The sequence below is a fragment of the Dunckerocampus dactyliophorus genome, chromosome 14 (assembly GCF_027744805.1).
Source record: "Dunckerocampus dactyliophorus isolate RoL2022-P2 chromosome 14, RoL_Ddac_1.1, whole genome shotgun sequence".
Classification (NCBI taxonomy): domain Eukaryota; kingdom Metazoa; phylum Chordata; class Actinopteri; order Syngnathiformes; family Syngnathidae; genus Dunckerocampus; species Dunckerocampus dactyliophorus.
Genome location: NC_072832.1, coordinates 24,015,001 through 24,038,591, shown reverse-complemented (window position 1 = coordinate 24,038,591; position 23,591 = coordinate 24,015,001). Strand labels below are relative to the sequence as shown.

Sequence of the window (23,591 nt, the reverse complement as noted above, 5' to 3'; positions counted from 1 at the left end):
GCAATGTGAAGTATTAATAATTAGGCCAATGTTAGCAGATGTATATGTGACAGCAGTCCTTGGGTGAGTACTCAGCCTGTTAGTCTTCTTCTATTACAATATTTACTGGAGGAATAATCACTCAGGCATCAAATGGAAGAAAACACTTGCTTATTGTAACAAGGCACATATTGTCACAAATTAGAAAGGTCGCCACAAAACATGTCAACACTGACATCGAGTGGTCACAACGAGATACCTCATTTGAAAACAATACTTTATCTTGTTCAAAGATGGAAAAAGACAGTAAGTTAATAAGTCTAAGTTGTGCAATGTTGAGCGTTGATAAATGAAAAGACTAGTAGGGTATAGTTAGTTTAATAATCAGTGTCAACTTGAGAATTTACACGCTTAGCTTTGCTCTGCCAGTGGTCCTCCCTTGCTCTATTGGAGGAGACAGTCTTGCTTTTGGCAGTAATAATCTTTTTGAACTCATAACGCTGCAGAATAATGACTTGCTTATATTGTTTAAAATACATCGGCTGGGATCGCTTCATTTTTGCGCAGAAGTAGAACAATATGACGTCAACGTCCCCTTTTATGTGAACGTGCACTGAGTGCAAAGCCAAGAACCGTATTTGACCAAGTTAGTTGAGAACCACCGTTGCAATACCATTTAGCTTTGTTTGGGGAGTGTAGGTTTCGTTGAGTTGCATCTTGAGCACAAAGCCTGGGTTGGTTGAGCCGCTTTCACAGAATACCCACGTAGTTTGCTCTGTCGTCATGCAGTAACCATCAAAGATTGCCTTCATTGATGACATCGTCAAATGGAGGAGGCGCCCTCACACACGTGACACATTTTGTAAAGACATTAAAGATGATTTCTCTCCAGTTAATGATGCCCTTGCTTAATTCTGTTTACAGTATATTTGACAAATGGGATGAGTTGATTCTGTAACAGGCATTCCTTCCGGTTATACATACACACATACTGTACATAATTAAATGTCACATGGAGATGGGCAGAGGGAGCCAGATAGGTATTGGAAAGTGTCAGAAATCCAACATGTCTGCATACCTGTCAACATGTTTTGCATTTGAGAATATGGAAAATTGTCTTTACTGACCTGCTTTTATTTTGAAGGCCTGGATTTACAAATTGTCTTTACTGGGCTCCTACTTTTATTTTGAAGGCCTGGCTTTACCGTCTACAGAACGTGTTGCCGAGCGGACCGGAAGCTGTGCTATTAAACGGACAATTAATGGACTTAAAATACAGTAAATATACTGTACAAGCAACTGTTAAAACGGGAGAGTGTTTGGAAAGAAGGGCAAAATACCGAGGTTTCCCAGTAAAAAACAGGAGGATTTACAGGTATTATGTCTGTAGCCTAAGAACTACAAATATGGAGGGCGATATTCTGCCAAGAAGCCAATGACGTTGGTGAAATGAACTTGAAAGAAATGTACCATATTAATGCATAGTATTGACAAACACAAAATACGTTCATCATGTTTAGAGTCTCACTGGAGACATTGACATTGTTTTTTTGTGAGGATTAACCTTGTGGAAGAAGAATGCTGAAAAATGTTTAGAGTCCATGACTTGTAGAGACCACATTGGTCCTGCAGGGCGCTCACAGCGCTGCGATCCGGTGCGTTATGCATACGACGAAGAAGAAGACGGAGGCGCACACTACGTTTTGTTGTTGTGGCTGTAGTACCCATGTCCACTGTCATTTAAACTAAGTTCGTCTGGAATCTAAACCGTCTGCTATTTTGTTGTTCACCTGGAAGTCAGTCTCCGGGAAATATGTTCCACGGTCGGCCTCCGCCGAGGGGACCTTTCGACGGCCGCGGGCCGCCGCCATCACGGCCTTACCCGCTAGCAGGCCACGGAGATGACAGGAACCGAATCCGACCCCCATACCACTCCGGGTACCACGACCACGACCACGGACACACGGACTACCGGCGCTCACCTCCGTACCGTAATTACGCTCCCAAGCCCTCAGGAGGCTACCGAGGTGGAGGGCATTGGTCCTGTGCTCCGCACAGAGAAGTGAGATCCCATTCTTGTTCAAATTCAGACCTATTGACGTTAATGTTTTTCCTAATGATTAGTAAATATGTTGAAAGGATCACTACAGCGGATAAATTATTCTGTCAATGTTTGATGTGTTTCCTTATTTTCATTTTGTGGGGGGGGGTATGCAGAGGTCCCATTCACCCCGCCAGACGCTTCCGGTTAACCACAACCTCGTCATCACTGTTGGCAACGAGCTCACAGGCTCCTCCCCCTCACAACGTCACGACAGGTGATAATTTTTCAGAACTCTTGGTGCCTTTTCAAAGTTGACTGATTAAAGTTCAAAGGTAGGGGTGTCCGATATTATTGTCCAACTGATATTCTCGTCTGATAATGGCATTAAAATTACTGCCTTACTGAAGTACTTCTAATGTACTAGGTTTCCTTCATGCTGCCTTCATGCATGATGTGCTGAATGAGCACAGTTTATAGTTTGTATAAGATTCAAGATTCAAGAGAGTTTTATTGTCATGTGCATAGTAAAACAGCAGTTATACCATGCAATGAAAATCTTATTCTGTTCATTCTCCCAAGAAAAGAAAGAAAACAAATGAAAGAATAAGAACATAAGAAACATGAACACATATATATATATATATATATATATATATACCAATAAATTAAGCAACAACAACAGAAGAGACATTAATACAAGTAAATAATACAAATAAATAAATAAATAAATAAAGTGCTATGAGTGTGTGCGTGTGTTGCGTGCGGCGTTTGCGAGTGCTTCGTTGAGGAGCCTGATGGCCTGTGGGTAAAAGCTGTTTGCCAGCCTTGTGGTCCTGGACTTCAAACTCCTGTAGCGTCTGCCTGACGGTAGGAGTGTGAATAATGAGTGTTGTGGATGTGTGCTGTCCTTGATGAGGTTGTGTGTTCTGCGTAGGACTCTAGATTTATAAATGTCTTGCAGTGAGGGGAGGGCTGCCCCAACAATGTTCTGTGAGGTCTTGATCACCCGCTGGAGTGCCTTCCTATCACGTGTTGTACAGTTACCGTACCAAACAGTGATGGAGGCGGTAAGGACACTTTCGATAGTGCATCTGTAGAAGCAACTCAGGATTGTGGTGGGCATGCCAAATTTCCTCAGTCTTCTCAGGAAGTACAGTCTCCTTTGGGACTTCTTCATAATTTGTTGGGTGTTGTGAGACCAGGTGAGGTCCTCGCTGATGTGTGTGCCAAGGAACTTGAAGGTTTTCACCCTCTCCACCTCAGTCTCATCAATAAACAGGGGTCTATGCGGCTCCTTTTCCCTTGTTCTTGGGTCAATGATCATCTCTTTAGTCTTATCTGTATTGAGAAGGAGATTGTTATCACGACACCAAGCTATGAGGTCCGCCACCTCTCTTCTGTATGATGTTTCAACACCACCAGTGATCAGTCCGATGACTGTAGTGTCATCCGCAAATTTAATGATGCTGGTGTTGTTCTGGGAGGCCACGCAATCGTAGGTGAAGAGCGTGTAGAGGAGTGGACTCAGCACACACCCCTGTGGGGTCCCAGTGCTCACAATTCTTGAGCTGGATGTGCGATTGTGGACTCTGATTGACTGGGGCCTGCCTGTGAGAAAGTTAAACACCCAGTTACAGAGGGAGGGAGACAGCCCAAGTGTGAGGAGCTTATTTGTGAGTTTGTGGGGGCAGACTGTATTAAAAGCAGAGCTATAGTCTATAAATAGCATTCTGACGTATGTGTCCTGGCCCTGTAGGTGAGAAAGGGCTGTGTGGATGGCAGTGTTGACTGCATCATCCGTGGACCGGTTCTGGCGATATGCAAACTGTAGAGGGTCCACAGTTGCCGCCGGGATGCTCTTTTTGATGTGGGTCATGACTATTCTTTCAAAGCACTTCATAACAATAGGAGTGAGTGCTATAGGGCGATAGTCATTCAAGCAGGTCACGTTGCTCTTCTTGGGTACGGGCACTATGGTGGTGGACTTAAAGCAGGTCGGTACAGATGCTTGTGCAAGCGACAGGTTAAATATGTCAGCAAGCACATCAGCTAGCTCTGATGAGCAAACCCGAAGTGCACGTCCTGAGATGTTGTCTGGCCCTGCTGCTTTTCGTGGGTTTGTTTTGTTTAGAACCCTGCGCACATCAGCTGATGTCACCATGAGAGGTGAGTCCTGTGTGCTCCCCAGGTTCAGCCACCCTCTCTGCTCATCAGGAGTTTGGGTGTCAAAGCGGGCATAGAACTCGTTCAGCTCATCTGGAAGTGTGGTTTGGCTGGACGTGGCTACGCTACTCTGCTGTCGATAGTCTGTGATGTGCTGGAGCCCCGCCCACATGCGCCGAGGGTCTGAGGTGGAATAGTAGCCCTCCAGCTTCTGTCTGTACTGTCTTTTGGCCTCCCGTATGGACCTCCTCAGGTCATATCTGGCCTTTTTGTAGTCATCAGCGGTGCCCATGACAAATGCAGTCGAACGAGCACGTAGCCTAGCCCTTACATCACAGTTCATCCACTGTTTTTGGTTAGGGTATTTTATATTTGATATAAGTGTAACCGGTGGTTTTTGTCTCTCTGCCTTGTGGCTGATGGAGTGACGACAGACACAGGGTTGCTGCAGAGTTGCACTTCGTTTTACTGATGGAAGTAAAACACACATGTAGTCACAATGTGGCCGAATAACGTGCCTCCTCTCACTTGGAGATCACGAACAAAAAGGGCTACACACAAAGCGAGTCAAACATAGCATACCTGATGGAAGTAAAACACACATGTAGTCACAATGTGGCCGAATAACGTGCCCCCCGCACAGATTACAACACAAGACAAGAAAAGGATAAGAAATAAAGTTCTAAACTAAAATAAACACATTTCGGGAGCCATAGCAGCAGGCCCAGACAACATCTCGGCCGTGCACTTTGGGTTTGCTCATCAGAGCTAGCTGATGTGCTTGCTGACATATTTAACCTGTCGCTTGCACAAGCATCTGCATCGACCTGCTTTAAGTCCACCACCATAGTGCCCGTACCCAAGAAGAGCAACGTGACCTGCTTAAATGACTATCGCCCTATAGCACTCACTCCAATTGTAATGAAGTGCTTTGAAAGGACCCACATCAAAAAGAGCATCCCGCCCGCTGTGGACCCTCTACAGTTTGCATTTCGCCAGAACAGGTCCACTGATGATGCAGTCAACACTGCCATCCACACAGCCCTTTCTCACCTACAGGGCCATGACACATATGTCAGAATGCGATTTATTGATTACAGCTCTGCTTTTAACACAGTCAGCCTCCACAAACCCACAAACAAGCTCCTCACACTTGGCCTGTCACCCCCCCTCTGTAACTGGGTGTTTAACTTTCTAACAGGCAGGCCCCAGTCAGTCAGAGTCCACAATCGCACATCCAGCTCAAGAATTGTGAGCACTGGGACCCCACAGGGGTGTGTGCTGAGTCCGGTCCTCTACACGCTCTTCACCTATGATCGCATGGCCTCCCACAACGACACCAGCATCATTAAATTTGCGGATGACACTACAGTCATCGGCCTGATCACTGGTGGTGTTGAAACGTCATACAGAAGAGAGGTGGCGGACCTCATAGCTTGGTGTCGTGATAACAATCTCCTTCTCAATACAGATAAGACTAAAGAGATGATCATTGACCCAAGAACAAGGGAAAAGGAGCCGCATAGACCCCTGTTTATTGATGAGACTGAGGTGGAGAGGGTGAAAACCTTCAAGTTCCTTGGCACATACATCAGCGAGGACCTCACCTGGTTTCACAACACCCAACAAATTATCAAGAAATCCCAAAGGAGACTGTACTTCCTGAGAAGACTGAGGAAACTTGGCATGCCCACCACAATCCTTAGTTGCTTCTACAGATGCACTATGGAAAGTGTCCTTACAGCCTCCATCACTCTTTGGTACAGTAACTGTACAACACGTGATAGGAAGGCACTCCAGCGGGTGATCAAGACCTCACAGAACATTGTTGGGACAGTCCTCCCCTCATTGCAAGACATTTATAAAACTAGAGTCCTACGAAGAACACACAACCTCATCAAGGACAGCACACATCAACAACACTCATTATTCACACTCCTACCGTCAGGCAGACGCTACAGGAGTTTGAAGTCCAGGACCACAAGACTGGCAAACAGCTTTTACCCACAGGCCATCAGGCTTCTCAACGAAGCACTCACACACGCCGCATGCAACACACGCACACACTCACACACTCACAGCACTTTTTTATTTATTTATTGATTTATTTATTTGTATTAATGTCTCTTCTGTTGTTGTTGCTTAATTTATTGGTATTAATGTTTCTGATGTTCTTATTCATTTTCTTGTGTTTTTCTTTCTTTCTTTTTCTGGGAGAATGGACAGAAAAATAATTTAATTGCATAGCAGAACTACCTATTTTACTGTGCATATCACAATAAAACTCTTGAATCTTGAATACGGACGCCTACCTCTCACTTGGAGATCACAAACAAAAAGGGAAGTACAAAGGTGTGGCCCAAACTTATAATGAAAGGTGTCACACTAATTACAGCAGTAGGGGGTACATAGCGACAGATGTTATTGACGTTCCGCATGAATAACATGACAATACAAAAACATCAGGTATTACTTGAACATACATTTTGTGTAATTATATCAAACATTTACATAGCGTATTTACAATGACTTAATTGACCCCGTTACATAAGTCCAGTTTCATACTTTGACCTTGACTTTGTTCCTATTTGGATGTTTGTGCCACATAGAAATGTGCAACTTTCCAAATTGTACCGTTGCAAGCATTATTTAATTGGATTCTTAATTGTAAATTTAAGACTAACCTGTCTTACCCGTTGATAGTAGGAAAACAGGTTATTTTAGTTATTTATCGCTCATGATTTTTTAAATGACTATTTTGCTGAGACCAAATGTTTAAAATAGGGGCACACGATAATTATTGGATACATACGAGGAATGAATTACCAGCAAATCAAGCGCTTCCTTTTTCACTTTTCATTGTTTCAGAGACATTTCACATGCTAGTTGTACCAAATGCCCTGCGATGAGGGGGCAAAAAACCCATCGAGCACACAAAAAACCTGATCAGCCACCTGAAACACCAGCATTGCTATGACGCCTGGGATGTGTTCTGCCGCGGCGTTTGAAAAGTGCAAAAGGTTTGCCAGAGACCTTTTGTGGTGTGACACCAAGCAGCTGGTGTGTCTCTGACACCGTGTGCCCGAATACAGTGCACCTTGCTGGGCTACACCAGGTGGCTCCTCCCGCCCGATACGGCGGTTCTCCTGGCCTCCGTAGCGGCATACCGGCTGCTCGTTGTGTGTGTCTGAATATAGTGCACCTTGCTGGGCCACAGCAGGTGGCTCCCTCCGCTCTATACTCTGGTTCTCCTGATAGTAGTGATGTCCTGATATTTGATTAGGTCAGATCAACAGGTACAGTTGGTCCAATCAACCTTTGAGTCCTCCTTTTCTCCAGGTGTGCAAAAACTCCAAACAGTGTTTGCGAAATGCATAACAGTAAAAGAAGCATCATGTGTTCATTTATCACACGAGATGTCACCTGACATTAGTTTGAGGGACGATATTGGTACTGCTGAAGTGCTGGATAATATTGGTACAGTAGACGCCCCTACAACGTAAATAATCCGTTCCGAGAACCTTTATGTTATAGGGATTTTATGTTATACAAAGTGTAAAATACATGTAAATAGCCTAATCCGTTCCAAGATCTTCCCAAACTCACCCCTTTGGCCCTTCAAAATATTCAAAGTCCACCAAATATGGTGGGAAAATATAAGAAAACGTTAGCATAAACATAGTAGAGTAACATTCCAATATAAAATAAGGTAATAAATAAGATTACTGTAAATGAATAAAACTGAAAAACAAAAACAATCTTACCGTTCACGAGATGTCTTGATCAGGAGCGCAAGTGGAGGCAGGAAGGGGGAGGAGGACTAGCCTGAGTCGAAACGCCACTCAAAGAGTCTAAAGAGTCAGCTGGTCTCACAGACAAACGCACACGCACTACACGATAATGCTGTGTGCAAAATTGTAATTTGTAACTTAACTTAATTGTTTAAGTTAGTTTCAGGGGGACTACGAAGAGGAAGGAGTTTGAAGGGACAAGCCTGTCTCTCACAAACTCACGTACGTGCTGTATAACTCAGCCAATGAGATGAGAGCGCAGGCGGTGCCTCGAAAATCAGCCAATGAGAGCGTGATGCGTCAGAAGGCGTCACCAAGTGTTAGTCTGAACTTGCACCGACTTGAGGCATTAATAAAGTTGATTGAAGAAAAAAAAAAGACTTGCACTGACTTGACGCTTTATGTTATATGGAATTTCTTCTGTAATACGAAGCAAAAACTTTACATAAATTCTTTATGGTCTGTGGAATTTATGTAAAAGGAGGTTTATGTTATGCGAGGTACTACTGTATATCAGTACAAAGCCAATATCGAGCATGTCTTATTTGGTGTTTCCATGGAAACATGGTATGTAAAAGTAATTTGGGCAGATGTTTTTCCACTGGTTTTTCTGTGTGTGTTTCTGCAGAGATCTTCATCGCAAGTATGAGCGCAGTCACAGCCGAGACCGGAGTCCGGACCGGAGCCGTGCGAAGAGTCGTGGACGCAGCAAGAGCCGGGCGAGGAGCAAGAGCCGCCATCACAGCCGCAGTTTAGACCGCGGCCGGGCTCAGAGCCGCGGACGCAGTAAGAGCCGCCCTCGCAGCAGGTCCAGGTCCAGAGAGGAGAGTCGTGGGCGGTCTTCAAGTAAAGCACCAAGCCGGGCCCGCAGTAAAAGCAGGAAGAGGAGGAGTCAGAGCAGCTCCAGCAGCTGCAGTAGCGCTGAACACAAACTGCGAGGTGGTGGGCGCAGGATGGAGCTGGAGGACATGTGGAGTCTGCCCACTAAGTCCATTTTGAAGAAGCGCACCGATTATGAGGATTCGCCTTCAGTCAAGGTGTGTCACTGAGCATCTGTCAAAGTTGCTGTCTCAATTGAGTTGTTAACGTACTGGTCAAACACAACATGGCATGATCGCGTGCGGCAAACACGGAAGCCACCTCATTTCCACATACTAATGTTGCGAAGTGATTGCGATGATATAATTACACCAGCGTAGCAGTGTAAACATCACATCACTCCTATTTTATATTTTTCTGCTTTTCTACCTGATCATGAATGTGGCTGGGTGCTACCGTTCATGTACGGTATTTGTTGCCAATTGGAGGTTTTGTCATTGAGGCGTGTCTCGCTCTTGTATTGCAGAGCACAGATTTGCCCAGAGGCGTGGAGACGTCCAGCATGTCTCACGTGGCTGAGCAGCTGCTGCAGGCCGTCAGAGGGATGGAACCGACTGCCGTGGCGTCCATGTTGTCAGAGCTGCAGTCCGACCCGCAAATGGCTCAGCGCGCCAACATCAATGAGATCCTAAACCTGCTGGATCCGCTCGTGACTGAAAGAGCAAAGAGTCCAGACGAGACAGCGGTTGACATTGACGACGAGGAGAAGTTTCTGTATGGAGAGTCGGCTGAGCCCAAGACGCCTGCGCCGCCCCAACTGCCTCAAAACCTCATGTTTGATCTGTACGGGGATGTGACGGAGGAGGTGCTGTATGGTGATCTTCTGCCACCTACCACTGCCGCCGCTTCAGTGTATGACATCCCAACAGTGGCTTTGCCTCATCTTCAGGCTCCTCGCACCACCAGCGAGATCAACACCACCTGCCTGCCCTCCAGCCTCAAACCCAACAATGTGGGCAAAGTGTTGACTCAAGCCCCCCAGCTGGAGCATGTGAGGGATCAGCAGGCACGGGACGAGTACCAGAATATCCAGAGCTTGCTGAAAACCATCGGCTTTGACCTCGGCATGACCGAGATCACTAAAATGGCCGCCAGGACCAAGGAGCGGCTGGAGGGAAATAAGCCAAGTCGCAAGACAGCGATGCAACGCAGACGTCACTCGTCCAGCAGCTCAGAAAACAGCTGCAGGAAGCGGCGCCACAGCAGCAGTAGCAGCTCCAGCTCTACCAGCGATGTGAGTGGCGGCCTCGTGACCAACTGGACCACTGAAGGCGGCCGCAGCAACACAACCGCCCCCTCCACACCCTACCAAGACGCCAAAGCAGAGTGCAGCACCGCCATCTCGAAAGAGTTGGAACAGCAAGCATCCGACAGCACTGCCCCGCCGCCATCAAGGGTGCCTATTCCTTCCTACCCCCCACCTCAAGTCCACAACATGATGCCCCCAGGCTACCTGCCGCCGGGCTATGCCCAGTACGGCAACTTTGTGCCCTACACACACCCGCAGTGGCCACCGATGTACCCGCCCCCTGGCATGACTCTGCCCCCGCCACCCAACAACAATTTCAACCCCGCTCTGCCGTACAGCCAAGCTTTCGACCAGCAGCCCCCGGAGTCCAAAGTCAAAGGTCAGTTCCTGTCTTTAGGTCAGGTGTGAAGCAATCCAGGTCCTAACCTTCTCTTTTCTTCTTCAGGAGCACCTATGGTTGCCAGTCAAGTGTCAGAGCAAGAAAATAATGAAAGCCAGAAACAGAAGGTTGGATTGTCGTCATATTTGGGATGTGGGGTTTTGTGCGGTTTATAGAGACAGTCACCTTTGACTTTGCCATGCTTGCGTGTTCAGGTTCTGGAGGAGCGTGAGAACCTGAAACAGGAGCGGGACTTGCGAATGAAGAAGAAGGAATATCTGATGAAAGAACTGGAGAAGCTCCGCAAGCAGCAAGGTTGTACCGCATCGCGGCCATGCTGACACGGGAACCCTGACATCAGCTGACAAGGCGGCCATGTTTGTTGTATTTTCAGGTGAGCTACTGAGGAGGAAGCGGCGGGAGAAAGATGGCCACAAAGATCCACTGCTGCAGGAGATCGGCCGCCTGCAGGAGGACGTCATCAAACAGATCTCCAACCTCCGCAAGGAGCATGAGGCTGCCGAGAAGAAACGCAGTGAGATTGACAAGGTGGCGCTCATTCTGGGCCTCACACCCTCTGACCGCCCCCGTAAATTGTCTGACACGCGGGAAGATGACGTGCCGCAGCCCCGAAGCAAGAAGCAGGAGGCAGAGCATAGTCCTGGGCAGGAGCAAGATGGTGGCATGTCCCAGAAGGTACGTCAACGTCTGCTAGTTGTTAGCATGCTGCTGAGTAAAAAGGAGCTTTGTCTTTCCCTCTGAACAGAGGGAGAGGTCTGTGACACCACCTTTCTCCAAAAATAGCAAGCACTGGACTGTCACATTTAGTTTCTCAAGATGGGCCACAAGGAACAAGCGCATTGGTTCAGTTGTGCTTACTAAGAACAGGGTCCCTGTGGGTGCTTAAATACAACTTCAGTTTTTTTAAGGCTTAAAAGGCAATCTATAATTATCTGAAATTTTCAAAAGGGAGTCATTCAATTTAATATGGGACCCAAGATCTTTACCGGTAGATCCAAATATTTTTCAAAATATTTTTGGGACATTACCACATCAGTGCCCTCCCCTCCCATAGAGTGACCAACAGACCTGCCATCAGGCAAGCATTTTCTCCTCTGAACACGCCCATACACCTTGCCGCTCTCCAGGTACACACCCCGCCAGCCCCGAGCCCAGTCCCTGCAACCTGGACAATGCTCCCATGCCGAGATGCCAACTTGCGTTGTGTGACGTGTGGCTCCACAAAAAATCCTCAAGCTGCTGTGACGCGGCTTGTTGAGCCTCATTAACATAACGCCTGGACCAGTTCCAGCCTCATCAACACTGCCCCTTCTCCGCTCAACCACCATTGCTAGCCTGACACGGAACGAAAACACACTAACAGAGCCGACGTCACGGCCAATCCTGACAAAAACGAGGGGTTGCTGAAGTGCGGCCGAGGGGCCAGCTGCGGCCCGTGACTCATTTGTCGTTGGCCCCAGGCTCGCTGCAGAAACAAAATTAAACCAAACAATATGCAAAAATGGGAAAACAGACCAAAAGACACAGTGGGGAAAAAAAGCCGAAATGTTGACATGACCATGACATGACCAATAATAAATCTCAGCTCTGTCTTTAAATCTGTATTACTTTTTAGGCATTCCTACAAAATGTAAAATTATATCACAGTGTGGTGAAAACAGGGGATTTTATGGCTGAGACCAGAGATCTTGGGCTGAAAAATGTTGGTGAGCACTGGTGTAGATGAAGAACTTCAAGACTACTGGAAGAAATGAGAGATTCGCAGGTAGCCTGTCGTGCGTGTGTGAGCAGTAGTTGGTAAGCCAGCCAACATTACACATGTGGACAAAATTGTTGGTACCCTTCCTTCAATGAAAGAAAAACTCACAATGGTCACAGAAATAACTTGAATCTGAAAAAAGTAATAATAAATAAAAATTATATTAAATTTAACCAATGAACGTCAGACATTGCTTTTCAGCTATGCTTCAACAGAATTGTTGAGAAAAATAAACTCATGAAACAGGCCTGGACAAAAATGATGGTCCCCCATAGCTTAATATTTTGTTGCACAACCTTTTTGAGACAATCACTGCAATTAAACGATTCCTGTAACTATCAATGAGACTTCTGCACCTCTCAGTAGGTATTTTGGCTCACTCCTCATGAGCAAACTGCTCAATTTGTCTCAGGTTTGAAGGGTGCCTTTTCCAGACGGCATGTTTCAGCTCCTTCCAAAGATGCTCAATAGGATTAAGGTCAGGGCTCATAGAAGGCCACTTTAGAATAGTCCAGTGTTGTCCTCTGAACCATTCTTGGGTGTTTTTAGCTGTGTGTTTTGGGTCATTGTCCTGTTGCACAACTCATGACCTGTGACTGAGACCAAGCTTTCTGACACTGGCCAGCACATTTCTCTCTAGAATCCCTTGATAGTCTTGAGATTTCATTATACCCTGTACAGGTTCAAGACACCCTGTGCCAGATGCAGCAAAGCAGCCCCAGAACATAAAGGAGCCTCCTCCATCCGTCTCTTTGATTTGTCATCAATTTTCCTCCTGCGGCCACGTCCAGGGAGGTTGGCTACAGTCCCATGGATGTTAAAGTTTAAATAATATGTGTTGTCACAGGGGGCCACATGTGGTCTAGTGGTTAGCATGTTGGCCACACAGTCACAAAGATCGGGAAGATGTGGGTTTGAATCACTGTTGGGCAGTTTGCATGTTCTCCCCATGCGTGCGTGGGTTTCCTCCCACATTTAAAAAACATGCATGTTAGGTTAATTGGCGACTCTAAATTAATAATAGGAATGGTTGAATGGTTGTTTGTCTATATGTGCCCTGCGATTGGCTGGCAACCAGTACAGGGTGTACCCCGCCTGTCGCCTGAAGTCAGCTGGGTTAGGTAGCTCCGCGACCCTAATGAGGAGAAGCGGTATAGAAAATGGATGGATGGATGTTGTCACATGAACATCAAGCTGCTTGGAGATGGTCTAATAGCCTTTACCTTAAACATGCTTGTCGACAATTTTCTTTCTAATCTCCTGAGACAACTCTTTCCTTTACTTCCTCTGGTCCATGTTGAATGTGGTACGCACCATGTCACCAAACAGCACAGTGACTGACTAGTCCGATCTATCGGCCCACTAACTGATTACAAGATTGTAGACACCTGTGATGCTAGTTAGTGGACACACACATTATTTTCAGTCTTTTCTAGGTGTACCATCATTTTTTTCCAGGCCTGTTTCATGAGTTTATTTTTTTTAATAATTCTGTTGAAGCATGGTTGAAAAGCAATGTCTGACGTTCATTGGTTAAATTTAATATAATTTTTATTTATTATTACTTTTTTCAGATTCAAGTTATTTCTGTGACCATTGTGAGCTTTTCTTTCATTGAACGAAGGGTACCAACAATTTTGTCCACGTGTGTATGTCTGTTTCACAACGACTGCGGTCATTGAGATGGTGCTACATTTATTGCTGGGTTTTTTAAATGTTCCAAGGTACTTGCTCTAGTAAGTCAGTCTTGTCCTTGCACAGTGGTGACTGCAGGCCCAAAACACAAGACTCTCTTTGTCTCAGCACTTACCATGTCTAGAGTTGACATGAATGCACCCTGTTGTTCAACAAACGTGTGCATTCAAAGTTAGTAAAAAACAATTACATAAGATACTATAGCCTTAATTTTTCCATTTAGATGTCTTCAAAAGACTTTTAAGTTTGTACTTAAAAAATGTGTGGCTACCCTGTAAGAAATGCACAAGTTAAATTCCATCCATCCGCCCATCCATCTTCCACTTATCCGAGGTCCGGCCGCGGGGGCAGCAGCCTAAGCAGCGAAGCCCAGACTTCCCTCTCTCCGGCTACTTCATCCAGCTCCTCCTTGTGGCTCCTGAGGCGTTCCCGAGCCAGTTGAGAGACATAGTGTCTCCAATGTGTCCTGGGTCTTCCCAGAGGCCTCCTACCAGTCGAACGTGCCCTGAACACCTCCCCAGGGAGGCGTCCGAGACGCATCCTGACCAGATGCCCGGGCCACCTCATCTGGCTCCTCTCAATCTGGCTCCACTCCTCAGCCTTCCTGGTAGGGTCTACTCAGTGGTTTTGGAGAAGTGGATACGCCGTATAGTTGAATCTCGGATTTAGGAAGAGCAGTGTGGTTTTTGTCCTCGTCGTGGAACTGTGGACGAACTCTCGGCAGGGTTCTTGAGGGTGCATGGGAGTTTGTGCCATCACGACGTCGGGGATGAGATCCTGCCCCAAGTGGAGGAGCTTAAGTGCAGTCAAACCTGTCTATAGCGGCCACTAAAGGGAGACGGCAAAAGTGGCCGTTATAGACAGGTGGGCGGCCATTTTGAATGTTGACCAGTAGAGGGCACTGTGGGACTGCAGATAAAAGTTGTAAAGAACTACCACTGTAGGTTAATAAACCGCTGTTAATAAAGCGATTAAAGTGCATCGGCGACGTGAGTCTCTCCTTCCCCACAACAAGGGGCATTACAGTATTGACCAGTGCACATTGTCTCACACCAGGAAATAAACGGTGTCACTGTCTGCAACAAGCTCCAGACAAGACGGCTTTTTTTTATGTCGAACAACTGACAGTTTGTGTGGGATCTTGTGAATGATTGTACACACGATTGATTGATTGATTGATTGATTCTACACACGACGGCTTCATTGCTTAAAAAACTAAACTTTTTCGTGCATGAAGCTTCTGCTTGAGTCGGCATTTTGGCCGCTGATATTGACCAAGGGAGACAAAATGGGTGGCCGCGTTGGACAGGTGACTGCTATACACAGGGTCTATAACACGTAAATTTTCTGCACGGGATTTGTCAGTGGTCACTATAGGCAGGTGGCCGTTCTATACAGGTGGCCGCTGAGACAGGTTTGACTGTACCTCGGGGTCTTGTTCACAAGTGAGGGAAGGATGCAACGCGAGATGGACACGTGGATTGGTACAGTGTCTGCAGCGATGCAGACTCTGCTTCGGTCTGTTTTGGTGAGGAGGGAGCTGGGCCGAAAGGCAAGACTCTCAATTTACTGGTCGATCTATGTTTCCACCCGTAACTGTGGTCATGAGCTTTGGGTAGTGACTGATAGGGCAAGATGCACTGTCATCCGGGGAGACGCGCAGTAGAACCACTGCTCTGCTGCACTGAGAGGAGCACAAATTTAATTTGAATTAAAGAGGCACCATGTAAATACCAAAAAAAAGGTTCCTTTCTTCATCTTGTTTATGCTGGCGTGTGTTTTTATGACTGACAGGTAAGAAACTTTTTTTTTCTTTTTTTTATCAAACTTGTTTTCATCCAACAAACCTCCATATTAACACTCCTCTGTCTTCTTTTTTTTTCTTTAGCAAACCATCTTGGCACCAAACCAGCCGTCTGTCATTTCACCTTCCCCGCCCCCTGACCCATTTGAGTACTATGATGCTGGGAATCACTGGTGTAAAAACTGTAACGTCACCTCCGGCTCCATGTTTGATTTTTTTACACACTTGCACAGCAAAATGCACTGGAAGGTTAGTTTTTATGTTGTTTTTTTTCCCTCAAATACTTTTACTGATTTTGAAGAAAGAGTTGCTAGCATGCTGAAACTAGCAAAGCATGATCATGTGACCAGTCCATGTTCTGCATTTAGGAGCAGAATGTTGCTAATGGTAAATTGGAGCTTTAGTGCTTCACGTTTTTTTGTACGACTACGTATCTGTCACAAGAGCACACATCTCTCAAATTAGTCAATTGGTTACAACTAGTCACTGGTAGTTAAGTAACTTGGAATGTTTTTATGTCCGTCTGTCACCTAACATGTTTGCTGATTTGTTTCTCGGGCCAGACGCTGGACCCTTACGAGAGGCCTTGGGCTTCTTCGCCATCCGAAGTTATGAGGAAAACACCAATAGAAGAGAAGCAAACAAAGCCAGCCAAAGGTACTTGGATTGCACTTTTGTCCTTCGAGTCGTCTCGACCCATCATTCTTGTGTGAGTGTGTCACCGAGTCAAACCTTTACCATTCTTTCATTTCTTTGTGAGTGAAGTCAGCTGTAAACATTGGGAAAAAGCTTCCTCGACGCTGCATTTTGCCACTGTAGCGTCTCCTTGTGGATTTCAAATGTGTGACATGTCTTGCAGGTTCTGAGTTCTTACTTCCTGTCCGAGGATTTTTCTGTCTGCTGTGTAAAAAATTCTTTGGAGATGCCATCTGTGCAGAAGAGCACACCACCACTCACTTTCACAATGACTGCTACAAGGTATGAACATTTGTCGCTTCTCAGTGGCGCTCAATTAAGCGATACCGACCAGCAACTGTGGCGCCTTAGTTTAGGGAGCTAATGTAGAAATGGTTTGGCATAGCAAGTTAGTTAGCGACCAAGTTAGTTAGCAGAAAGTTTGTTGATATGTAGCCTCTACTTTCTCTTAATGGAACGACACGAACTAAGGCAGTGTATAAACATGAGCGGAAAATAAAAATAAGCTTCGAGACAGTCCATATGTACCACAGGTTGGATGGGATGTCCGAGTGGCATTACGTCAAGTGCTCTGTCCTTTCATAGATTAGAAGCTCACAGTCTTAGCTTTGTTTCTTCGGGTAGAGTCATGTTTTCTTTGTCACGTGTTGTTTTTCACATGTGTACGTTTATTAAAACATGTAGTCATTCCAAGTATTCCGAGTCCTTCTTGAGCGGTTTGACATTTTACTTGTTTTTTTTCCCCCCATTCTAGAAAAAAATGTACGAGAATCCACTGTATGAGCAGAGGAGGAACTTGGACCGGCAAGCTGGACTGGTCTCTGACGTGACTGGAAAGAAACGCAAAAATGAGGAGGACAAAATGGGCAAAATCAAAGCCAAAAAGGAGAAAAAAGATGAAGAGGAGGTTCAGTGTGATGATATGTTGAAAGTTGAAAAGGAGGAAGAGAAGCCAAAAGCTCTGAAGAAAGAGGATGAGCTTAAAACAAGCAAGTCTCGAGATGAGCGTAGCCCTTCTCATGGCAAGAAAAATGAGGATGAAAAGTATGAGTCTAAGAAGAAAGAAAAGTATTATTCTAGCACAGAAGAAGAGGAGAGGCCCAAATACAGCAGAAGAGTTGAGGAGGAGCATTGTAAACAAAGCCATGAAGGCCGTCGTTATCGGCATCACAGACAAGAAGAGGATCACTATGACAAATGGCCTCGATATGACACAAGAGACGAGAACAGGCACAAATCGGCAAAATATTTAGAGAGCCGATCCAAACATGAGCATGAACGAGATGACAGGGAAGCGGAGAAGGACACTTTGAAAAAGTCTGAAGGCACACCAGAGTTCAACAAGCCACCAAGGCCCCCCTACGGACCGCCCAAAATCCTTTCTGGGCCTAGTCCGGCCATGAGAGCTAAACTCCGCAAACAGAGCCTAGAAGCCGCCAAGTCCATGGTGACCTCCTTCGGGAAGTTTACTTGGAGGAAAAAGGAGAGTCAGCTGGTTGTTGATGCCCAGAAAGTGGCTGCCCAGTTCATCAAGGAGGATGAAGAAGCTGCCAAATGTAGACCCACCGAAGACCCGTTTTTAAAGTCTGTGGCTGTTGCAAAGGAAATTGCTCAGAAGTTACGAGATAAAAGCGACACGCCACAGCCATGGGCGTCAGCAGGTGCCAACCAATCACAAATCCGACCCAACCTCCCTGCCCCTGCCTCAGTACTGGGGCCAACATTCACGACACCAAAACCTGCGCCGTTCATAAGGCCCCAGCGCTCAGGTGGTCCACTGGCCCCTACAAACAGCAGCTTCCCAGCTTCTAACATAAGGTATGGTCCTCATGCTTTTGTGCCTCGTCCTGTCCCACCTGTGTCCCAATGTGTTCCACGTTTTGCTAGTCCTGGCCCATCAGTCCCCAGACCATCTCCAGCTGTGGCTCAGCCTGCCCCGTTGGTCCCCAAAGCAGCTTCGCTCGTGTCAAGTCCTGCCTTGTCAGTTTCTAAAGCAGCGCCACCTGAGTCTCCATTGCTCCCCACTGCTGCTCCGCCGCTGTCTGGGCCAGAGCCATTGGTGGTTAACCCGGCTCCTCAAGTATGGAAGCCCAACACGGCAGACGTTGGTCCATCTGAAACACCAACAACGGCAAACATGGAGCCAGATGTGGCAGCTCCTGGTGTCCCTGAGAGTGAGCAAACACGGGCTGTGTTTGTCAAGCCTCCACCATTATTCAACAAGGCAGATGGAGCTCAGAGGTCTGAGAAACCAAAAAGTAACCTGGCTGCAGCTAAAGCCCAGGACTTATTTGGCATCTTGTACAGCAGTATGAATAAGCCAGGACCCTTATCGTTAGCAAAGTCAACTACAGTCAACAAAGGTGACAGTAGTAGCACCCAGTCCAGTAGTAGTACATGTCCAACAGGACGAACTCCACAACCTTCCAACACACCTGAGCAGACTGAAAATGGAATGCCACAAAACCCAAAACACCAGTCCCAGTCAGATATTCACATTGAATCTGTATGGTCTTTACAGACTGGCCCTGACTTAGCACCAGAGGGGGTTCTGAGTCAACATGATCATGAACCTGCTAAGATAGAACCCACATCTCAAAGTCAGCATGAAGTACAACCAGTTTCTGAATCCAAACTACATGATGATACCCCAATCCAGGACTTTCCAGAACCCCTCCAAGAAACACCTCTAGTAACTGAGCCTAAATACACGCCTTGTCGTAGAACTCGAGGAAAAACTGCTCAAAGGAAAACTCCTCCCCGTCTATCCCATGTCCGTCAAACCCGATCCCAAACTAGATCCCCAACCAGACAGCAGCATTTTCAGGGCCAGTCTGATTCAGACCCAGCTTCAGGAGATTCTGACTTGATCATCTCAGAGTTGTCAGATCACTGCTCTAAGTCACACAAAGATGGCGAGTCACCAAGCAAGGAGAACCCTCAAGTGATGGAAACAACAGCTGAAAATGTGGACATGACCCTTCCAGACTCCCAGTTGACCTTGAGTGAGAAGGGGTCAGAGTGACAATCAGTGATGGTGGTGGGTTCATTAAATGAAAGTTTCTAAGACCATGGATCGACTTGAACCACTTGGACTTTTTTTTGTTGTTGTTGTTGTTTAGAATGGTTTGTCTCAGAACATTCTTGTTCTTGATCCAAGATTCCATTAAAGACTTTGCCCTTAGTTACCCAGGCATTGGTCCAGTACCGACAGACCAATTTTGTGGTTGCCTTCATATTAATAAAATACATTTGTCATTCCAAAGTAAAAGAAAATACTGTAAGATTCCAATGAAGAGCGTTTTCCCCCCATCAAGTTCGGGTTCACTGTTTAATTTTGTTCTGCCAGTCGCTTTGTCCTGCTGGTCGTAGATTACTTAGGCTAAATTTTACCTGGAGGTCTCCATTGAGGAGTTCTGACAAATGATGGCACGCCCGCCAACTTAGTCCAGTAAATTGATGTTTTGCGGATTCAGTAAGGATTGAGTTCCCTCGATGTAAGTCACATCTGCTTGTCTTGTAAGTTGTTTTTTATTAAAAGTTCCTTTGGGAAAAACTGCTGCACACGTGATTTAAACACAGTTTAGATGCATGGTTTCTTTACGGTGACTTAGGAAAATTAACCTTCAATTTCGTTGTACCTGTTAGAATGACAATAAAGACATTCTCTTCTATTCAGCACTGAAAAGGAAAAACCTCAGTCATCATTTATCAATAGTACCTGTGGAAAACGATGATCTTGAATGCTTAGTTCATAATCATATATATACTTGGCATCAGCAAATCATGTTAGCAAATTCTGATGTAATTGTGTGGGAGGGTGAAATGATAGAAAAGAGCTGCAGTTTCTCCTCTGGATCTTCAGGTTGCAGGTGTGTTGTTGGGAAGAGGCCTGACTTGTCTTCGTCACGCTCGCGGCCAATCAGGAAAAAGCTTTCACGGGTCGCTAGGCAGATGAGCATCTCAGCAGCCAATGAGGTGGCCGGACCAGGGAGCGGAGACTGACCGAGCGTCAGCGTCAGAGTCCCGTGGAAACATCAGTCCCCGTTAGAAATCCTGCAGCATTAACAAGATGCCGAACAAAAGCAAGAAAGAGAAGGTAAGCTGTTGAATGCTTTAAGAGGAGTTACTTTTGATGGGTGTGTCCGCAAATTATTTTAGCGACCTTTTTACCCATCTGTTAGGCTGTGCTAAGCTAACCGCTAAGCTAACTGCCAGCTGAAACATGGCTCGGTATTCGGATGATAAATGACATGAACCCGCTCAACAGTTACCTGGCTGCGGGAACATTAAGTTATGTGATGATGCTAACCAACCAAGTTAGCCTTTAGCTGCCAGGTGAGTGATGTAATTTGCTGTTATGACGTCACTCTCAACCACACCGCTGTAAAGACATCGCTGCAATGTTCCGTCTAGTGCTTTCTGATATAGTATTTGCGGTCATTCACTCACAGCATTGACTTGGACCACTTGAACAGCGTGGATCATCAAATAGTGGCCCTAAGATAACATTGTACTAGGTGCTACCTTCACAAAGCATGCGTTTTGACACTGGCTCTCAGCTTTTTCCACTAGTGTTTGTGTCAAACTGTCCCTTGTCGTCCTACCTGAGTTTAAGGAACGTTTCTCTTACGTGTCAACAGGAAACAAGCAAATGTGCCAAAAGCAACCCAAAAAATGCAGACGCCAACGTCAACACCAACAAAGATGTTACCGTGGACAACGCTGAAGAGGTGAGTGGACACCTGCTGCTTGTTGGCACCACTACATGTTGTGTTCTTTGGGCAACTTGGGTGTGTTTGTGTGGGTCAGCAGAGCGTCGGGAAGCGTCCCAGTGGCAGCGTGCCACCCCCTACTCAGCTGCACAAGATCAAATATTGTGGAGGTCCTCAAGTGGTGAAGAAGGAACGGCGTCACAGCTCATCTCGCTTTAGTGTGAGCAGGAACAGAGAACTCCAGAAACTACCAGCTCTCAAAGGTACGAAACATCTACCTAAACCTAGTGCATTCCGAAACTACGGAAGCTCCGTCCATAATCCGGTCCAGTCAGAAACTACTGAAACTCAGCCTAAACCTGGTCCACTTGAAAACTACTTCAGCTTCATCTATAATCCTGGTCCAGTCAAAAACTGATTAAGATCGGCCTAAACCTTGTCCACGTAGCAACTACTTAAGCTAGGCCCAAACCAGAAACTACTTAAGTTCCGTACATAATCCTGGTTCCATCAGAAACTACTGAAACTCATCCTAAACCTGGTCCACTTCAAAACTACTTAAGCTCCATCTATAACCCTCGTTCAGTCAGAAACTGCTTAAACTCAGTATAAACCTAATGGACTTGTCGTCATTGAGGACTCAGGTGGACTGGTGTTTAGGCTGGTCTATGATCAGCTTGTCAACACTGAAGTGGAATGAGATGCGAGGTGACTCTTCTTCTTCCTTCCCGTTGGACCAACAGATGCTCCAGCGATGGATCGTGAGGAACTCTTTGTGCAGAAGTTGCAACAGTGCTGCGTGCTGTTTGACTTTGTGAGCGACCCGCTTAGCGACCTAAAGTTTAAAGAAGTCAAGCGAGCAGGGCTCCTGGAGATGGTCGACTACATCACGCACAACACAGACGTGCTCAGCGAATCCGTCTATCCGGAGGCCGTCATCATGGTGATCACACCCCAGTCCTAGCATACCTATACTCCCTATACATTACATACTGCGCGTAAATTTATATGTAGAATGTAGGCATATGACATACCCCTACACTGAATATGTACATTGATGTGCAGAATGTGTACATGACATATACACTACATACATTCTTGGACATTTATATTTGACACATGATATATGTATACTTATATACATACATTTATATTAGACAAAGTATATACACTCCCGATCAAAATGTTAAGACCAGTTGAAAACTTGAAAGAATTTACATTTTGCACTGTTGGATCAAGCTTCAAAATGCAAAAAAGAAGAAATGGGAGTGAGGCAAAAAAAAAAAGTTTGCGTAAGCAATCTATTGCAAACAAGCATTTAAGTGAAATAGGCTGGTCATGAGCTGATCAAAATTTTGAGAGCACAGCCTTTGAAAGGCAAAATCTTGGCAAAAATGTGGATTGAATGTGATTTACTGTCAAGTATAAGTGGCATAGAAGATGGATGGATATTTACACTGTCATGATCTCTTGATGCCAAAGGCAAAAAAGCTTTCTCTCTTTGAACGCAGTGGGATTGAACTGCAAGCAAGGCGTCTTCAAACATTTTGAGGTTTATGGAACAAAAAAGTCAAGTGGTAGACCCAAAAAAATGTCACTGGCAGTCCAAAAAACATCAGACAGCATTTGCCAGAAAAGGCTTTTAAAAATAAAAAAAAAAGGTTTTCAAAGGCCTCGTTTCCTTCAACGCAACAAAACTGGCCGTTTGGAATTTGCAGTAGATCACCAAACATGGGACATTGAAAGGTGGAAGAAAGATGAGAAAAAAATGTAACCTCGGTGGTCCTGATGGCTTCAAACGTTACTAGCATGACAAGGAGATCCCACCTGAGATGTTTTCCACACAGGACAGTGGAGGGTCACCATCGTGATCCTTCAATGGAACAGTGGAACCTCGGGTTGTCCAGGGGTGTCAAACGGCAGCTGGCTATGTGGAGATGTTGCAGGGGGCATCCCTCATGACTGAAGGCCCTCGTCTGTGTGGTAATGACTGGCTTTTTCAACAGGACAACGCTACACTTCACAAAGGACTTCTTCCAGAGAAATAAGCTCATTCTTTTGACCATCCTCCGTGTTCCCCTGATCTAATTCCAATTGAGAACATTTTGGGATTGATGGCAAGGGAAGTCTACAAAAACGGACATTCATTCCAGACAGTGGATGCTCTCCTTGAGGCCATCTTCACCACCTGGAACAACATTCACACTAGCCTCCTGAAAACACTGGACTCAAGCCTGCCCCAACCCATTTTTCATCTGATTAACAAGAATGGCGCAGCTATTCATTACTCACTCCTTTTTCATATTATTACCATTTTATGGCGGTTTTGGTTTTTTTGGGGGGTTTTTTAGCTATGTCCTTCTTAAACTTTTGATCAGCTGATGAACAGGCTATTTCACTTTAATGCTTGTTTGCAA

General features: G+C 45.8%; 2 protein-coding genes across 3 annotated transcripts in view; both read left to right on the top strand.

Annotated features, from left to right (window-relative positions):
* The first annotated feature begins 1,639 nt into the window (after window positions 1–1,639).
* znf318 (zinc finger protein 318) lies at window positions 1,640–20,305 on the top strand. The gene is made up of 11 exons (XM_054797877.1): window positions 1,640–2,041; window positions 2,197–2,297; window positions 8,606–9,014; window positions 9,323–10,484; window positions 10,551–10,612; window positions 10,700–10,799; window positions 10,879–11,180; window positions 15,848–16,012; window positions 16,327–16,420; window positions 16,623–16,741; window positions 17,214–20,305. Exons 1-11 carry the CDS (start codon window positions 1,793–1,795, stop codon window positions 19,482–19,484), a joined length of 5,034 nt encoding a protein of 1,677 aa, XP_054653852.1. The 5' UTR covers window positions 1,640–1,792; the 3' UTR covers window positions 19,485–20,305.
* Window positions 20,306–20,388: 83 nt separating this feature from the next.
* Window positions 20,389–23,591, top strand: part of ppp2r5d (protein phosphatase 2, regulatory subunit B', delta) — a 14,206-nt gene continuing 11,003 nt past the window's right edge. Inside the window, exons 1-4 of one of the 2 annotated variants that reach the window (XM_054797879.1) lie at window positions 20,389–20,558; window positions 21,103–21,192; window positions 21,275–21,437; window positions 21,918–22,117. In XM_054797879.1, coding sequence (XP_054653854.1) covers window positions 20,532–20,558; window positions 21,103–21,192; window positions 21,275–21,437; window positions 21,918–22,117 — 480 coding nt within the window. In that variant the 5' untranslated portion in view covers window positions 20,389–20,531. Of the gene's footprint in view, window positions 20,559–21,102; window positions 21,193–21,271; window positions 21,438–21,917; window positions 22,118–23,591 lie in introns of both variants that reach the window. The other variant, XM_054797878.1, reaches the window with a different exon arrangement.